This window comes from Saimiri boliviensis, chromosome 2 (genome assembly GCF_048565385.1).
Source record: "Saimiri boliviensis isolate mSaiBol1 chromosome 2, mSaiBol1.pri, whole genome shotgun sequence".
In the NCBI taxonomy this organism is placed as follows: Eukaryota; Metazoa; Chordata; class Mammalia; order Primates; family Cebidae; genus Saimiri; species Saimiri boliviensis.
This window is the reverse complement of record NC_133450.1, coordinates 204,612,400-204,630,034: the sequence shown is the minus strand read 5'-3', so window position 1 is coordinate 204,630,034 and position 17,635 is coordinate 204,612,400. Positions and strand designations below refer to the sequence as shown.

Genomic DNA, 17,635 nt, shown 5'->3' with positions numbered 1-17,635 from the left:
CAGGAGGCTGAGGCAGGAGAATTGCCTGAACCCAGGAGGCGGAGGTTGCAGTGAAGCTGAGATCGCGCCATTGCACTCCAGCCTGGGTAACAAGAGCAAAACTCCGTCTCAAAAAAAAAGGGGAGGACATGGTTTTCGGTATCCAACTGGAACAATATTGCATTAATCCCAATCAAGTCAATAGTTGTTATACTTAATATTCTTTTTTTAGCCCCAAAATTGAGATAAACTAAGCCTACGAGTAACGATTAAGTAAACCTAGATTTAAAGAAGTCAGACCATTTCCCACATCTAGTTTCCGAGTCTGTACTCCATTTTCCAAGCATTTTTTACATTTCCAGTTCCCCACATATGTTTTCTCTGCCCTGTTCTCGTCTCTTACAGGTCATCATTAACTTGTTCCCACAAGTCCTTCTAGGGGCTGAATATATTACCCATAATTGGCTTTCCTATTGCCTCTTAATTCCCTACCACATATTTGATCTTCACTGAATATATCATCAATTTGCAAACTTTTTAGCAGCATTCTTTGTTCAAATAAATATTTCATGAGATCCCAATATATGAAAAAGAAAAAAGTAGAGCTTCTCTGGTTAAATTGGGGTAGGGGGTCTAGAATACCATCTTCTTGGTCTCACTTTTATATGCAGAAAAATCCAGCCTATCATCCAAAAGAGCTCTGGAACTACATGGAACACAGTTAGGCAATTGGCCTTTCCCTGTGAGTTTATCCCTTGTTTGAGTTATACCTTTGAATGAATATCCCTATGTGTCTACCTCCATTTCAGAGTATATCTTCATGTTATAATCTTCTACTTTTAATCAGTTGGTAAGTTATGAATTTATTTTTATCTTGTTTCATAACTGGGAATCATTGACTGTTTTTCCCAATAGGAGTAGAAATAAGTGAATATTCTTTGGAAGCAACAGGGACATGAATTCTAAGGTTAGCTGTCTGAGTTTGAATGACAGCTCTACCATTTACTCACTAACTGACCTTGGGCAGTTACTTAACCTCATTAATACTATTTCCTCATTCATAAAATTTCTATCATCATAAACTTGTCTGATAGGATTACTGTTATGGATTCAATGAAATAGCCAGCTTATGTACAGCCTGGCATATAGTAAGCTCTCAATAATAAATGGTAGCTCCCATTAGTAGGCAGATTCTGATACATATTCTGAAACTGTAATATATTGTCTATGTTTTAAAATATGTTTTTGCTTATTTAGGTATAAATGATGAAAGAGAAATGACATTCAAGCATGCTGCTCTCTTACATCTTCTGGTAACAATTAGAGATGTCCTTTTAACATGCAGCTTGGACACAGCATTGGGTTGGGAATATTTTATTTCCCTTTTTCTTTCTATTAAGTATTTCATCTGAAATAACTTACTTTTCTAAAAAATATACACCTTATAAGAAATTATGTAGATTTCTATTATACTAAGCATTACATACATTTTGGCAAGGTAGTGAGTTTTAGGTTCAAATAATAGAGTTTCTCTTCTGGGTTTTAGCCTGGAAGTAAATTCAGTATTTATTATGAAATGTAACAAGTATTACAACAGAGATATATGGTAGTGGCGCAAAGGATGGAGACTATTATCCTTAAGATGAATATGTTTTTTAAAAAATAAGTAACAGTTTGCCAAGTAGATACAGTATAAAAGAGTATTCTAGGCAGAATTAAGAGCCCAGAGGAATGGACCAGTGGATATATTGCTAATAGTTCCGTATGGCTAGATTGAAGAGGACAAGTAGAAGGTAACAGGAGCTAAAGCCTGGAGAAACAAGAAAGAGCCAACTCATGGAGAGCCCTTTAAGCCACACAAAAGAATTTCAGGGATGCTATTGGATTACATTTAATTTTGAAAAGGTTAATTCTGATGGCAATATAGAGTCAGTAGGAGGTCTGAAGATGAGGAGGCATGAAGAACATAAGTCAGTCTCTAAGTTGCTCATCAGTCTAGCAATTTTAATATAAAAATAAAATTAATATGCACATATATAAAACTTGAACATAAACATTAAATTTTTTAAAATGTATTATTTCATTTGTTACCCAAATATTCATTAAACACCTGATCTATATGAGTTACGATGCCAGGTCCTCTAGTGCAGTAATTTACAAAATTCTATGCAGCAGAATCACATGGATAGTTTTTAAGACATAGAAATAATTAGGACACAATCTAGATGTACTAAATATGAATCTTCAAGGATGAATCTATATTTAAAACTGCCCTTAGTGGGCGTGAATTAGGCACTGCTGTTTTAGCAGCTATATGAATTAAATATGCATAAATATAAATGCCACATTCTACCCCCAAAGAGCTTATAGACTAAGTGATATACATAAATAAGCAGATATCAAGTACAAAAGTTGTATAGATAAAATACCAAGAAAATTCCACTTAAGTAGCTTTTCAACAAGACTTGCATGTAAGTATAGATACTGCGATTAAGGAAGAGTGTAATAGCATTCAACAAGCCAGGAGGCAGGAAAGAATAGAATATATATTCAGCGAGTATGTAGCATATATTAATGCATATATATGCAGCTTAAAAAGAGCTATGTGGTACATATTTTTAAACTTCACTCAGTTTTAAAGTTTTTTATTAGTTTTTATTAGTCAATATTTTTGATCAAAATCAGAAAACAATTAAAGGAAATTTTAACTGTCTCTGCTTTGACTTACTTTCTTTCAGTCTTTTTACCATGGAGTTTCTTAAAAAACAAAGACTAAGGCAATTTTTTTCTAATTTTGCTTTAATAGGATATTTGTCAAAGGCAAAAGATATCTACAACAGCATTTTAGGCCCCTATTTGGGTGACATTTGGAGACAGCTGGAGATTGTACAGTTTATTAGGGGGAAAAAGCCTGAAACCAACTACAAGATACAAGAATTGCAATGTCAGATACTAAGTTGGATGCAATGTCAACAGCAAGTTAAGGTTAAGTATTGGAAAAAAGCAGGTAAAATAATCAGTTAAAGTAAAGAATTGGATGTAAGATACATTTTTTGCATTTAACTTTGAAATAATGAAGTGGTTTATACTACTTAGCCCCTTGATGGTTTAGTCCTTGAATAAAATAACAGAATCAGACCCATAGAAAGGATGATTTGCATCATTATTCATGTCTCAAATTTAAAAATACTTTACCAGTTGGGCAACATAGTAAGACCTTGTTTCTATTAAAAAAAATTTTTTTTAATTAGCCAGGCATGGGTGTGCACCTGTAGTTCCACCTACTAGAGAGGCTGAGATGGGAGGATCTCTTGAGCCCAGGAGGTTGAAGCTACAGTGAGCCATGATCGTTCCACTGCATTCCAGCCTGGGCAAAAGAGCAAGACCCTGTCTCTAAATAAATAAATAAATAAACTTTAACTTTTATTATGCATAGTTTTCCTATGGATTAGTTCTCCAATTCTCCAATTGTCTGGTACTTCTATAAGTCCATGAACGTATGCATAATAATAGAACTACAATGATTTATTTATTTTATTTAAAATACTGAGCCAGTATTTATTTTAAATACTTACATAAGTCCATGAACATATAATAGAACTACAATGATTTATTTATTTTTATTTTATTTATTTTATTTTATTTTATTTCAAATACTGAGCCAGAATCTTATATGATTCCACCAAAACAAACATTTAGTTTATGCCTTGGATTACATTCACAATTATTTGCCCACCCCACATCAAGGTTGCATTAATGAAGTTTTAACAGAAAATGCTTTTAAAAATCTTATCAAGCAGAAAAGCATTTTAAATGGTTTACACTAAAAATCTGGACATAAATTTATGTGGCCTTTTTCTCGTTTTTCACTCTGTGCCTCCTATATCTGTAACCTCAATTTTATAGTCTCTTGGGTAATAACTTTCTTCAGTCATTAAAATAATTTAATCTAAGTGAGAAATTTGAAATTGAAACTGATTTCTTCTCCCCACCTCTCCTCCACAAAACTGTAATGGTAAGTAGTAAAATATAACAGCAGATCACTGGTTTTCTCCAACAAATTTAAACTTGTGTGGGTTGAATTTAACACTAACAGAGACAACCTATGTATTGATAGTCACATATGTGGGGATACTTGAAGAATGCTAAGAATGCCCTACCCCAAATATTTTCTTCACTGACATTTTTTCTTGCCAGAATATATATATATATATATATATATATATATATATATATATATATATATTCGTGTTCAAGTATTGACATCTTTTACAACAGAAATATTTGCTTTGTAATCTTATTGTCATTAGTTTCATAGAACCAATTAAAGTTTGTTATTTTGTCACTGATCAAAACTGTGAAAAAAAATAATCATTCACATATATATAAAATTTTTATTTTTGACTAGGTACTGATTATAATAAGAATGGACTCAGATGGTGAAAAACATTTACTCATTAAAATTCTTAACAAAATAGAAGGTAGGCAGTTTTAAATTATGCTTCATTAGATAAATGCTTGAAATTATAAAAATGTATTGATCTGAACAGCTTTTAAAATTAATTATAAAATTAACATACCATAAAATTCACCCTTTGAAAGTGTGTAACTCATTGGGATCTAACCAGCTTTTAAATCAGTCTGAACTATAAGTTTGCAGTATATATATACTACACTGTGTTTACATGTGTTTGTTATAACTAATAACAGAAACATTTTATTGATTGCCTACTGATTGCTAAATAATATTAGCTACTTATAACTCTATGAATAGGTTTTATTAACTCAGTTTTACAAATAAAGAAACTAAAGTTCATGCTAAAGATGATGTAGCATGCCAAAGCTCACAGGTATTTAGGGAATCAGTATTTGAACTTAGGATTCTCTTGTTTTAGTATCATTCTTCAACTCCCAATTCTTCAGTTCTCTAGTCTGTTTTCCTCACTCACTACACTTTTCTACCCACTACTGCTCCTTCTGTCAACCTTTTCCACTTTGTGTTGTAGAATCCATTGCATGTGGGCCGGGAACGGTGGCTCACGCCTGTAATCCCAGCACTTTGGGAGGCCCAGGCAGGTGGATCACAAGGTCAAGAGATCGAGACCATCCTGGTCAAATGGTGAAACCCCGTCTCTAATAAAAATACAAAAAATTAGCTGGGCATGGTGGCACGTGCCTGTAATCCCAGCTACTCAGGAGGCTGAGGCAGGAGAGTTGCCTGAACCCAGGAGACGGAGGTTGTGGTGAGCCGAGATCCTGCCATTGCACTCCAGCCTGGGTAACAAGTGCGAAACTCTGTCTCAAAAAAAAACAAAAGAATCCATTGCATGTTATGCAAACTCTTCTCATTCTTCATCTCTTTTGTCTAACTGAAACCCAACTTTCCCCACATGATACTGCTTCCTCTCATATAAAACTGATCATTTTCTCTACATATATACACCTCATAGCGATTAGAAAGCCATTTCTTGCTTTCCATTATCATTTTCAAAACATGATTCCTCTACCTTTTGAGGCTGTGCCATACTGCCATACTATTCTGTACCACTCATCATCTACTAACTACCTGGCGTTTCCCATCATCCACGGACAGTTGTGTTCCTAGCTCATGGTATTCTTTATATTTCTAGTCCTGTCATAATTCTAGGTATCTTTAATGTTGCTAACATGAATTATTCATTCCATACCCTGGCTTTATAGTTTCACTGGCCTCCACAACAAAAATTATATTCATCTTCAGTTCCTTGGCTATGCCATGGAACTTGTGATAATGCAGCTTTGGATACCACCTCCTCCTACAGTCTCAAGCACTTTGCTCCATCAGTTACTTCCTAGCCCAACCTTTCTCTCTAATGACTCTTGTCCTTAATGTTTAAGCCCTTCAGTCTTAAAAATAAAATAAAATACCACCATCAACCTATGTCACCCTTTGGTTACCATTTCTCTTCCCTCTATAAGCTGCATCTTTTGCCATCTTCATCTCCTAAAATAGTTCTTTACTCTTACCTTACCCAACTGTTTATATTCTGTTTCATATTCTATATTCTAATAGCTATTTCATATTCTGTATTCTATGCCTTTACACCCCCTGTTCCAGCTATGAGAATACTCTTCCTCCTTCCTTAGGAAGATTACTCCTACATGTTCTTTAAATATTAATTAGAACATTTGTTCAGGAAGTCTTGATTTAAATGCTTTTCCTCTGTGCTCTCAGGGCATTATGTGCATACTTCTGGGGCACCACTTACCACCCCAGGCTTATAAGGGTGTTATCACCCTAATAAATTATCCTCTTATCTTCCTCACTAAAATATCTGCTTTTGGGGGATTCAGATCATACTGGTGCTCAGGAAAATTCCTACAACATAGAAGGCACTTGATTTATTGAACAAATGAATGTGCCAATGAGTACCCTTCTATATACCTAGTACATACTGAAACTAGTGAAAAAGATTGAACAGAAATATACAAATATAGCAACATATATCTGCTCATAGGTTCAGGAAGTAAAGTTAACTAATATTTTAAATTATAGTAATGTGAGGATGGAAAAGTCTTTCAAGCAGAGCCTTACAAGGTACTATTTCTTGATGAAGTTATCATATATCCAGAGTCCTGATTTGTAAACTTGGATCTTATTTCATTTAGTTTTCCAATCCCGGGAAGATGAATTTGTATCCACCAAATTCATAACATCCTTACTAGTGCTAAAATGTTAGTGCAATAGTTAAGAATTACGGGGCTGAGACTACCACAGTTATCTGTTATCAGGGTAATTGGAAACATTTTTTTTTTTTTTTTTTTTTTTTTTTTGAGACGGAGTTTCGCTCTTGTTACCCAGGCTGGAGTACAATGGCACGATCTCGGCTCACCGCAACCTCCGCCTCCTGGGTTCAGACAATTCTCCTGCCTCAGCCTCCTGAGTAGCTGGGATTACAGGCACGCGCCACCACGCCCAGCTAATTTTTGTATTTTTAGTAGAGACGGGGTTTCACCTTGTTGACCAGGATGGTCTCGATCTCTTGACCTCGTGATCCACCCGCCTCGGCCTCCCAAAGTGCTGGGATTACAGGCTTGAGCCACCACGCCCGGCCCACATTTTTTTTTTTTTAATCAGTAAAGTGCTGAGCAATGTTTGCACTATAAAAGGGCCTTGGGTAACCAAAGGAGTGTTTTTGTGAAGAACCTGAGGAAATATGCCTGCTCCACAGAGAAAAATATTTAAACCTATTTAGTGGGACACCTTCTCCTTTGATGTTACTGAAGATACATTGACAAATTTTTTATTTTTATTTTTTAGATTTTGTGGGTACATAGTAGTTGTATAAATTTATGGGGTATATGAGATGTTTTGATACAGACATGCAATGTAAAATAAGCACATTATGGAGAATGGGGTATACATCCTCTCAAGCATTTATCCTTTGAGTTACAAACAACTCGGTTGCACTCTTTAAGTTATTTTACAATGTACAATTGATATCATTGACTATAGTCGCTCTTATTGACAGATTATTACTCTGTATCGCTTACCTAGGTTTCATGCTGAATACTCCTGTCTCTTTTGGTATTCAAGATTATGTAATCGCTGATCTCATTATCTTCATTTCAACAAGATCTACTGACACAAAAATTTTGAATCTATAAACTAGAAGATGTTTTTACTCTTTTTCAGGATGGCAATTATCCTGTTTCTGGAAGCTAGGCCTTTTTCTTTCGGCCTAGCATTAGAAAGTAAAAATGTAGTTCTGTTCACTATATGTTTGTAAGATCTAGTAATGCACTCACCAAGTAATTAGTCTGCTTTGGGATCATAACTAATACAATGATTTAAGCAGATTAGGTTTTTCATTTATTTGTTTGTTTTGCTTTTTGAGACGGAGTTTCACTCTTTGTGGCCCAGGCTGGAGTGCAGTGGCACAATCTCAGCTCACGGCAACCTCCACCTCCCAGGTTCAAGTGATTCTCCTGCCTCAGCCTCCCAAGTAGCTGGGATTAGAGGCCTTCACCACCATATCCAGCTAATTTTTTTTTTTTTTTTTTTTTTTTTTTTTTGAGACAGAGTTTCTCTCTTGTTACCCAGGCTGGAGTGCAATGGCGCGATCTCGGCTCACCGCAACCTCCGCCTCCTGGGTTCAGGCAATTCTCCTGCCTCAGCCTCCTGAGTAGCTGGGATTACAGGCACGCGCCACCATGTCCAGCTAATTTTTTTTTTGTATTTTTAGTAGAGACGAGGTTTCACCACGTTGACCAGGATGGTCTCGATCTCTCGACCTCGTGATCCACCCGCCTCGGCCTCCCAAAGTGCTGGGATTACAGGCTTGAGCCACCGCGCCCGGCTAATTTTGTATTTTTTTTTAGTAGAGATGGGGTTTTGCCATGTTAGCCAGGCTGGTCTCAAACTACTGACTTCAGGTGATCCACCCACCTCAGCCACCCAAAGTGCTGGGATTCCAGGCATGAGCTACTGTGCCCGGCCAGATTAGCTTTTATAAAGAAGAATCACCTTATGAATCATAAAAAATAAATAGTACTCACTTCTTATCTCTACCAGAACTATTGTCAAGTAAAGTTAAATTATTAACCATTACTCTCATTATTATTATATCACACCTTAGTGAACTTTATGGTTGAAAAAATACACTAATAGAATATATCATTTGAACTAGAATTAGCTATTCTTGAATTAATTATGTCTACCAAAAATAAATTGTGTGGATGGGTACAGATATTTTTAAATTTATTATATTTTGTTTAACATTAATAAAATAAGAAATTTAAAGTATAAGAAGCAAGAATGAAGCTAAGAAACAGTTCCCAATAAGTCTTCTGCTTCTAAATACTCAGTAGAAAGAGAATAAAGGCATTCCTATTACATTGAAATACAGTCTCTTATTTAGTTATGTAAATTTTGGCTAGATAACAAAGATAAAATCTACCATGATATTTAGCAAAATAAAATTAACTGCACAGGATTGGTGAGTGTTTAATTTGCTTACTTTAAAATTAAGTTTTGGTGGGGTGCAGTGGCTCACACCTGTAATCGCAGCACACTGGGAGGCTAAGGTTAGGGGTATTACTTGAGGTCAGAAGTTCAAGACCAGCCTAACCAATGTGCTAAAACCCTGTCTCTACTAAAAATACAAAACTTAAATGGATGTGGTGGCAGGCACTTGTAATCCCAGCTACTTAGTAATCCTACTAAAGCAAGAGAATTCCTTCATCCCGGAAGGTGGAGGTTGCCATGAGCCAAGATTGCACCATTGCACTCCAGCGTAGACAATAGAGTGAGCTCCATCTCAAAAAAAAAAAAAAAAAAAAAAATTAAAAATACAAGTTTTTAATCTATTTTATTATTTTATATAATAAATTTAGAATTTCCATCCTCTACATATACACACAAGAGAAATACTGCTTATGGTTCAAACTTTCTGATAGGCTAAACTTAGAAAAATAATCTAGCAAATTGTATTTTAAGGAGTTTCCTTATTCACAGATTTTTAATTCATTTTTATGGTAGTAAAATATATGACATACCAAAAACATGTATCTGAACAACACACTGAAGAAATTATTCTTTTTTCCAACAGGTTTAACACTGACTGTCCTTCATTCAAATGAAAGGAAAGATTTTCTGGAATCTGAAGGTGTTTTAAAGGGGTAAAAATTTATTCCTTTATCTATGAAGAACAAACATACCAGTTTCACAGGAAAAGCAAATCTTTCTAGAATTTGACTTTTAAAATTTAATAAAATCTGAAATTAATCAATGCCTCTACCCTCTTCTTGAAAAATGCTTTATATGGGGCACTTTAGTTCTGGTCATTGTGCTGTGTATTATATGTTATTAGTGTCCAGAAATTTAATTCAATCTTATTTTAATATCCCCAAATAATAATAATAATACTGTTATTGTTAGTACAAAAGTGCCTATTTAGAGTATAGTTTTACCAGTTTTTTTGCTCGGCATTATTTTTTACCTCTTCTTTCTTTGGGATTCTCCTTCCTAAAGTATGTCCTTTAGAAATTCTTTCAGTGAGGACCTGCTAATAATAAATCGACTGTTGAATTGTGTTAAACTCTTTATTTTGCCTTACTTTACATAGAAATTGTTTTTCAAATATTGGGATACAAATTTAAAAAGCTGTAAGTCAAATAGAAGCTCATAAAAACTGGACATAGATACTTTTTAACTTCTAGACTGCCCTAGATAGAAAGCAGCAATAGAGAATTTTAATTATAATAGGTGGTATGTTTTATGAGATTTGAAAATGTTTATGTGACTTTATGAGATAGGAAAGCTAAATTTATGATATTTAAGTGTCCATCTTTTTTGTTGTTGTTAAATCATTTATGAAGCCATTAAGAAAAACAAATCCCATTTCAAAGTTGTCAGATAATATCCTATTATGTAGATTATCTAAGATTAAGACCTTATATTTGTAAGAAAATGAGACTGATTTTTCATTTATTTCTGTTATTGATAGTACTCAGGTAGTAAAATCAGGCTGTCTCCCATTTGAGAATATGAAATAGTCTACAGGTTTTTGTATCCTGGTATAAAAATATATGATCATCAATAAGAAAAATATAAAGAAATCAACACAATTGCAGAGCAAATCAACAGAAAATGCACCAGTGCCTTTCCAAGATGAGGCAGAGATTAGAGAAGGATAGAACAGCCGCAACAGTCATCTTTTAATAGTCCAAGCAAATAATAACACAAGTATAATGCCATTTTCTTGGCTTTCTTTTGTCTTTAGTACAAGTTCCTGTGTAGTTGTACATAATCAATATATTGGAGCAGATTTCCCCTGGAGTAATTTCTCATTTGTGGTAGAATACAATTACGTGGAAGACTCTTGTTGGACTAAACACTGCAAAGAGTTGAATATTCCTTACATGGCCTTTAAAGTGATTCTTCCAGACACAGTTTTAGAAAGTAAGAATATAAACCAAAATCCTTTTTTTTTTGTTTTGCTTTATAAGAATGAAAATTTTCTATTTTCTGTTTATGATCTATGGATAAAAATAAGCTGTGACATTAGAAGCCTTGAGTTCAACGTCTAACCCCACCACTATCTGTGGCAGTCCTTTAACTGCCTTTTACCTCATAGTCCTCATTTGTAAAGTAAGCTTTACTAATTATATGCTTTCATTCCTTTATCTAACTTCTAATTTTTACTTACAATAGCACAATTTTATTACATTTATACCCAATCTTAATCTGATGGCTCTTATACAATAGTGTTTTTTATTGATTTTTAGGGAACAATTGCATAATAGTATGCAAACTGATTCAGAAAATTTTAATATGCAACACAAGTTATCTACAAATACTTAGAAAAAAGTCTAAGCCACTTCATATATTGCTTTATTTCTTTGTATTTGTCAGTAACACCTCACATGACTAAGGTTGTGAATTCTCAGATCCATAAATCTGATACATTTTGTGTATAAGATGGACTCAGTGTGAGAGTGCATCTCTCTCAGTGCTTGCCATCAATTATTTTCTATTCACCTTAAATATGAGTGGGAAGTCTAAATAGATGCTGAGACTTTTCAACTTAATTCTAAAAATATGGTCACCATAATGATTTCTTTGGAATTGGAATAATAAATACCTGTTTATGTCTTCTGATTATTTTAATCTATTGAGGTATTTATTCTTTTCTTATTGATCCGTAAAATGTTTTCCCTATGGCTTACTACACATAATTTAAAATCTTTATGTAAATCAGTATATTTGTATAGTACATGTCCAATAGATACTTAAGTGAATAAAGCAAGTTTCAACATTTCAGGTAGAGAGTGACCCTATTTTTTCTTTTCTTTTTTTAAGTAAGTATACATGTGTGAGTATAAGGAGAAAAAAATATTGAAAAAAATCTGGAAATATATGCAAAACTCTGTTTTTAGTGTATGGTGGTATTAGTAAACTCTATTAACTTATTTTTAAGTAGGATAGTATGGTTTTTACTTTCTTCTTCTTCAAGCCTGTCTTTATTCTGTTTCTGATTTTTTTACACTGAATATTATTTTTATACTACTCCTATCCTCATGTTTAGTAAAAAAGAAAGAGCTGGGAAATGAGAATAAAAGAGAAATATTTATAAAGTTTCTCTAATTTAGGAAGCACATTGCTGGATAGATTTGGAGGTTTTCTTGTGGAAATTCAGATTCCATACGTGTTTTTTGCATCTGAAGGACTTCTTAATACTCCAGACATACTTCAGCTGCTAGAATCCAAGTAAGTTATTGATTTCACAACTTTAACAAAAGTACATATATATATATATATATATATATATATATATATATATATATATATATTCTGATAGGCTAAATATTATGCTGTATATGTGACTACATGTCTCTGTGATTCAAGCCTGGAATTATATCACAAAAGAATAGTTTTCCAGAGAGTTTATATCAATTTATAGTTCTTTCCCTATACCACACCCTCATAATTGTTGAATATTATATTTTTTGGTAATATTTACCAATTTTACAGACAAAAATAATATTTAATTATTGTTTAAATTCATGTTTTACTTGCATTTCTTTTCTTACCAGCAAATATGAACATTTTATATGCTTTTTTCTGTGGATTATGTGTTCATGTCTTTGGGTCATTGATAATATTGGGAAATTTACTGCCTGGAAAACAGGACTGTGAAGTTCTAAATGAATTCTTAAGGTTTTAGGTCTCTAGATATAAGGTTATACTAACATTGGAACTTATAAAATTGTAAAATAGTTTATCATAACACACAAATTGTCACAAGAATGTTGGACCTTGGGCTGCATATTAAGGAAGGATAATTGTGCTGTTACCTTAGTTAAAATGCAGATGTATGTTCCATGCTTTTAGTTTTATATAGTAAGGCTGTGGAGCATTCATAGAAAACTATGAGCTTATAAAAGGTAGTTAAAGGCATAATGGTATGTGCCTGTAGTACCAGCCACTTGGGAAGCTAAGGTGGAAGGTTCGATTGAGTCCAGGAATTCAAGGCTACAGTGAGCAATGATAACACCACTGCACTCCAGCCTGGGCAACAGAGCTGTCTCTAAAAATAATAACAATATACAGTAATAAAATAAAAAGTGGTTAAAATGTAAGCCATTTTTAAGAAATAAAAAAAGGAAATTTTTTTTATTGCATTTTAGCTTTTGGGGGTACATGTGAAGTACATGCAAGATTGTTGCATAGGTATACACATGGCAGTGTGATTTGCTGCCTTCCTTCCCCACAGTTATATCTGTCAGAAATTCTGATAAATGCAGAATATTTTAGTTCCATAATGTTTTGATTTCATGAATTATTAAAGAGCTGGAATAAATTGGCTAAAACATTTGTAATAGTGTTATGTGCAGTAACATTTAGCACAATGCCTAAGGCAACACACATCTCAGCTGATTTGTTTTATACACTGAATAAATCATAACTTCATTCTTCAAATTTTATAAAGCAGAACAAATTGGCATATAAAAGAAGAAGCACAGAAATCCAAATAACATGCAGGAGGACACTACAACTTTTCTTAAATAATTTTTATTAGCATTTCATTTTTTCACTCAAGAATATTGTATTTTACAGCTATAATATCACACTGGTAGAGAGAGGCTGCAGTGAGTCATTGAAACTCTTTGGAAGTTCAGAGCGTTACATAGTGGTGACAATCGATGAACACACTGCCGTAATTTTGCAGGTAAAATTAGGTAGAAAAATATAAACTAAAATAGATTAAAATGTATAGCTATATAATTCATTCTTATCATTTCTATAGGAAGCTTAACTATAATCTATTAGTGATTTCTTCTAAATTTTGCAAATGGGCCACAAGTGCTAAAATCATCACTGTGGAAAACAACTATTATCAAATTTCTCTGATGCCTTATAGTTTTTTTAAACATACTTTAAGAAGATAGGGCAAATGAATCTTTAATATTATATATTAACCCATTTTAAGTGTATTTATAGAATAATTATAGTATCGACAGCTCTAAAAAAGCAATTTCCTGTCACTTTATTTATTACAAGGAGAGTATATTAATTGATGATTGGTAATATGGAATTTCTAATAATTCATTGCATTTCCAATGTAAATAGGGGTTGTCTTTAAGAAAGCTAGTTTTTAGAGAGAGAATTTCTCTTCAAAAATTCATATAGTTTGTGGACACAGGGAGGGGAGCACTACATGCTGGGGTCCGTTGGGGGGAAATGGGGGAGGGACGGGGAGGTGGGGAGGTGGGAAGGGATAGCATGGGGAGAGATGACAGATACAGGTGAGGGGAAGGAAGACAGCAGGCCACACTGCCATGTGTGTACCTATGCAACAATCTTGCATGTTCTTCACATGTACTCCCAAACCTAAAATGCAATTTAAAAAAATTCATATAGTTTGGAATTTTTGATGTATAAATTCTTGGCTGAATCTCTTTGATATGTTTGCTTGATTGGAGAACCAATTGCAAATTAATTTATTGGGGTGGGAGTGGGAGCAGAAACCAGGTTTGATGGTATACAATATAAATATTGCAATATATTAATAGCCAATATGTGTTTTGATAAGCAAATGTTACAATATAAGAATTATATGCCGGGCGCGGTGGCTCAAGCCTGTAATCCCAGCACTTTGGGAGGCTGAGACGGGTGGATCACGAGGTCAAGAGATCGAGACCATCCTGGTCAACATGGTGAAACCCCGTCTCTACTAAAGATACAAAAAAATTAGCTGGGCATGGTGGCACGTGACTGTAATCCCAGCTAGTCAGGAGGCTGAGGCAGGAGAATTGCTTGAACCCAGGAGGCGGAGGTTGCGGTGAGCCGAGATCGCGCCATTGCACTCCAGCCTGGGTAACAAGAGCGAAACTCCGTCTCAAAAAAAAAAAAAAAAAAAAGAATTACATGATAGTAGAACACAACTCTATTAGAGATTTTTAAGAGATACTGTGTTTTGTATATTTAAAGTTCTTAATATTTTTCTATTTGGCAAAACTTTGTTTGTTTATTTGTTTGTTTGTTTTTAGAGATAGGGTTTCACACCATTGCCTAACCCGGAGTGCAATGACACAATCATAGCTCACTGCAGCCTCAAACTCCTGGGCTCAAGTGATCCTCCTATCTCAGCCTCCCAAGTAGCTGGGACTCAGGCATGCTCCACTGTACCCAGCTAATTTTTAAATTTTTTTGTAGGGACAATGTTGCACTATGTTGCCCAAGGTGGTCTTGAGATCTTGGCTTCAAGTGGTCCTCTCACTTCAGCCTCCTAAAGTGCTGGGGTTACCTCACTTCAGCCTCCTAAAGTACTGGTGTTACAGGCATGAGCTACTGTGTCTGGCTGGCAAAACTATTGTAATCCAGTTATATAACTTGTTGTTAGAGGAAGGTCATTTTTTGAATTCCTTAATCTATCAAAAATTACTTATGTTAAAGGAAAAGGAGATTCTATATAATTAGGTAGAGATTCTCAGAAAGTCCATTAACTGCTGCTTTCTCATCTCCCCTGAATAAGCATGCAGTGCACATTATCTCATAGGTTTTAAACATATCTTCTATTGCCTTTGGAATGACCAGATCCTAGTCCACAAAGGGCTTGCATTCACAAAGGACTAGGATTTGGTTATTTGAAAGGCAATACAAAATTGGACTAGTCTATGGAGTGCCAAAATAGGGGCACTCCATAGGCTACTTTCTTCGTATCTAGGAACTTGGGAGATTCATGAGCCTTCCTTGCTGAAGCTATCACTAGATGTTTTATGTCTACTGTAGCTTTTCCCCTACTACTTCCTGTGTGATTTTAATTTTTCCATGAAATGGAAGCCCATACCCATGCCTCTTTCCAACTTACTTGTATGTCATAGATTCTTGAAATATGATAAAATAATTTTATAATTACTGCTCAACCTAATGAATTTTTACATGTTCTTTATTTTCTGATAGGATATAGAAGAATTAAATTGTGAGAAGGCATCAGACAATATTATTATGAGGCTGATGGCATTATCATTCCAGTACAGATATTGTTGGATAATTTTATATACCAAAGAAACATTAAATTCAGAGTGGGTAAACATTTCTTAATCCAAAGTTATATTCCTGTTTCTTAAGCATAAGTTCTCTTCTTTGAATGAAAATAGCTATGCAATTTTCTTCTTGCTCATCTAGTTTGCTTTAAGTCAAGAATTCTCAAGCTGGAGGTATGATCATAGGAAAACAAATTCGAATTTTGGAGATAATACATGTTTCCCTGGACATTCTATGCAACCCACCCTCCCCCTGCCCCGCCCCCTGCTATCTCACTAAGAATTGCTGCTTTAAGTATTTTATTATTTTGTAATTCCGGACTTGTCTGATTTCTGTTTAACTACTGTACTAAAATTTTTGTATATGCTTACTATCAGGTTGGGATAAGTATAAGTTAGAATATAAGGGTCTAAATACCTTGGTTTTTATTCCTCCTTCTATTAACAAATAACCGCTAGCAAGTGATTTAGCCTGGTTTTTCCTTTCTGCCAAAACTGAAAAATAATAATTTCGGTCTAAAACCTTAATTTTGAAGAATAATAAAGGGTGTAAAGCATTTTAAGCTTTGAACTTTCTTCTATTTTAAGCTTCATCTGGAACTTGGAAGTGTTCTGGATAAATAACTGATTTGGAAATTTTTTAAAGTTGTTTTTTATTACTGTCTCCCTATAGCTCTAGTAGTACAGTTGAGGTACAAAGGAGAATAAAAGGAGATTCAAACTTATTTTTACCCAGATTTTCATGAAAATAATGAATTATCTAATACTCTGAGATAATTTTATATTCAAGATGTAGAGTGATAATTTATTCACAATAATATAAAATATAACTATTTTCAAACCTCTAGGTATCTCAGATTCATATTTTTAGACAATTAGAACATTTAGAAAGTATCTTACTCAATTGACCAAATGAGGAAAACTGAAAATACAGATGAAATTGTTTGAATTATGATAGTGTTCATGCCATTAATTCTTGTTGGAGTAAGAGTGTCAGAGGTCACTGAGACCATATCGAGGTTTGATGGTTTGCCAGCAGGCTCACAGAACTCAGTATATAGCTGTATTCATGGCTATCATTTATTACGGTGCAAGGTTACAAAGCTTATAATGTAAAGTCAGCAAAGGAAAAAAGCTCATGGGGCAAAGTCCAGAGGGAACTGGGAGGACGCTTCTAAGAGGCCTCTCCTAGTAGAGTCATATAGGATGTGCTTCACTTTCTCAGCAACAAGATCTTATAACACTTGTAAAATTTTGTCTACCAGACCAGCTCACAAGAGACACATTGCCCAGGGTATTTTTAAGGACTGGTCAAGTAGGCACCTCTGCCTGGCACTTAATCAAAATTCTAGACTCTAAGAAGCAAAGCAGGTGTTCAACAGACACTACATTGTCAACAGTTTAGGTACAGTGTTCCTATCAGCCTTTCATATGGAAAGAGCTAATCTGAGAAAGAATCCAGAACAGAGGAAAGAAGAGCCAAGAAATAAAGGCAGCCATTATCTTGATGGCATTGTTTGAGTCCCAGGATCCAACAATGATTTCCCCTCGACTTCTTCGTAATATAAGCTAGTGATTTCCTCTTTGTTGCTTAGGGTACATAAAGTGGGTAAAGGTAGAAATATCT

The 17,635-nt window shown here is 34.3% G+C and overlaps 1 protein-coding gene across 2 annotated transcripts in view; it reads left to right on the top strand.

Moving 5' to 3' along the window:
- Positions 1-17,635, top strand: part of SHOC1 (shortage in chiasmata 1) — an 88,186-nt gene that overhangs the window by 57,515 nt on the left and 13,036 nt on the right. For both annotated transcript variants that reach the window (XM_010335962.3, XM_010335963.3), the window contains 8 exons: positions 1,237-1,341; positions 2,786-2,964; positions 4,388-4,460; positions 9,570-9,639; positions 10,743-10,921; positions 12,112-12,229; positions 13,580-13,691; positions 15,926-16,047. In XM_010335962.3, the coding sequence (XP_010334264.3) occupies positions 1,237-1,341; positions 2,786-2,964; positions 4,388-4,460; positions 9,570-9,639; positions 10,743-10,921; positions 12,112-12,229; positions 13,580-13,691; positions 15,926-16,047 (958 nt within the window). The remainder of the gene's footprint in view (positions 1-1,236; positions 1,342-2,785; positions 2,965-4,387; positions 4,461-9,569; positions 9,640-10,742; positions 10,922-12,111; positions 12,230-13,579; positions 13,692-15,925; positions 16,048-17,635) is intronic.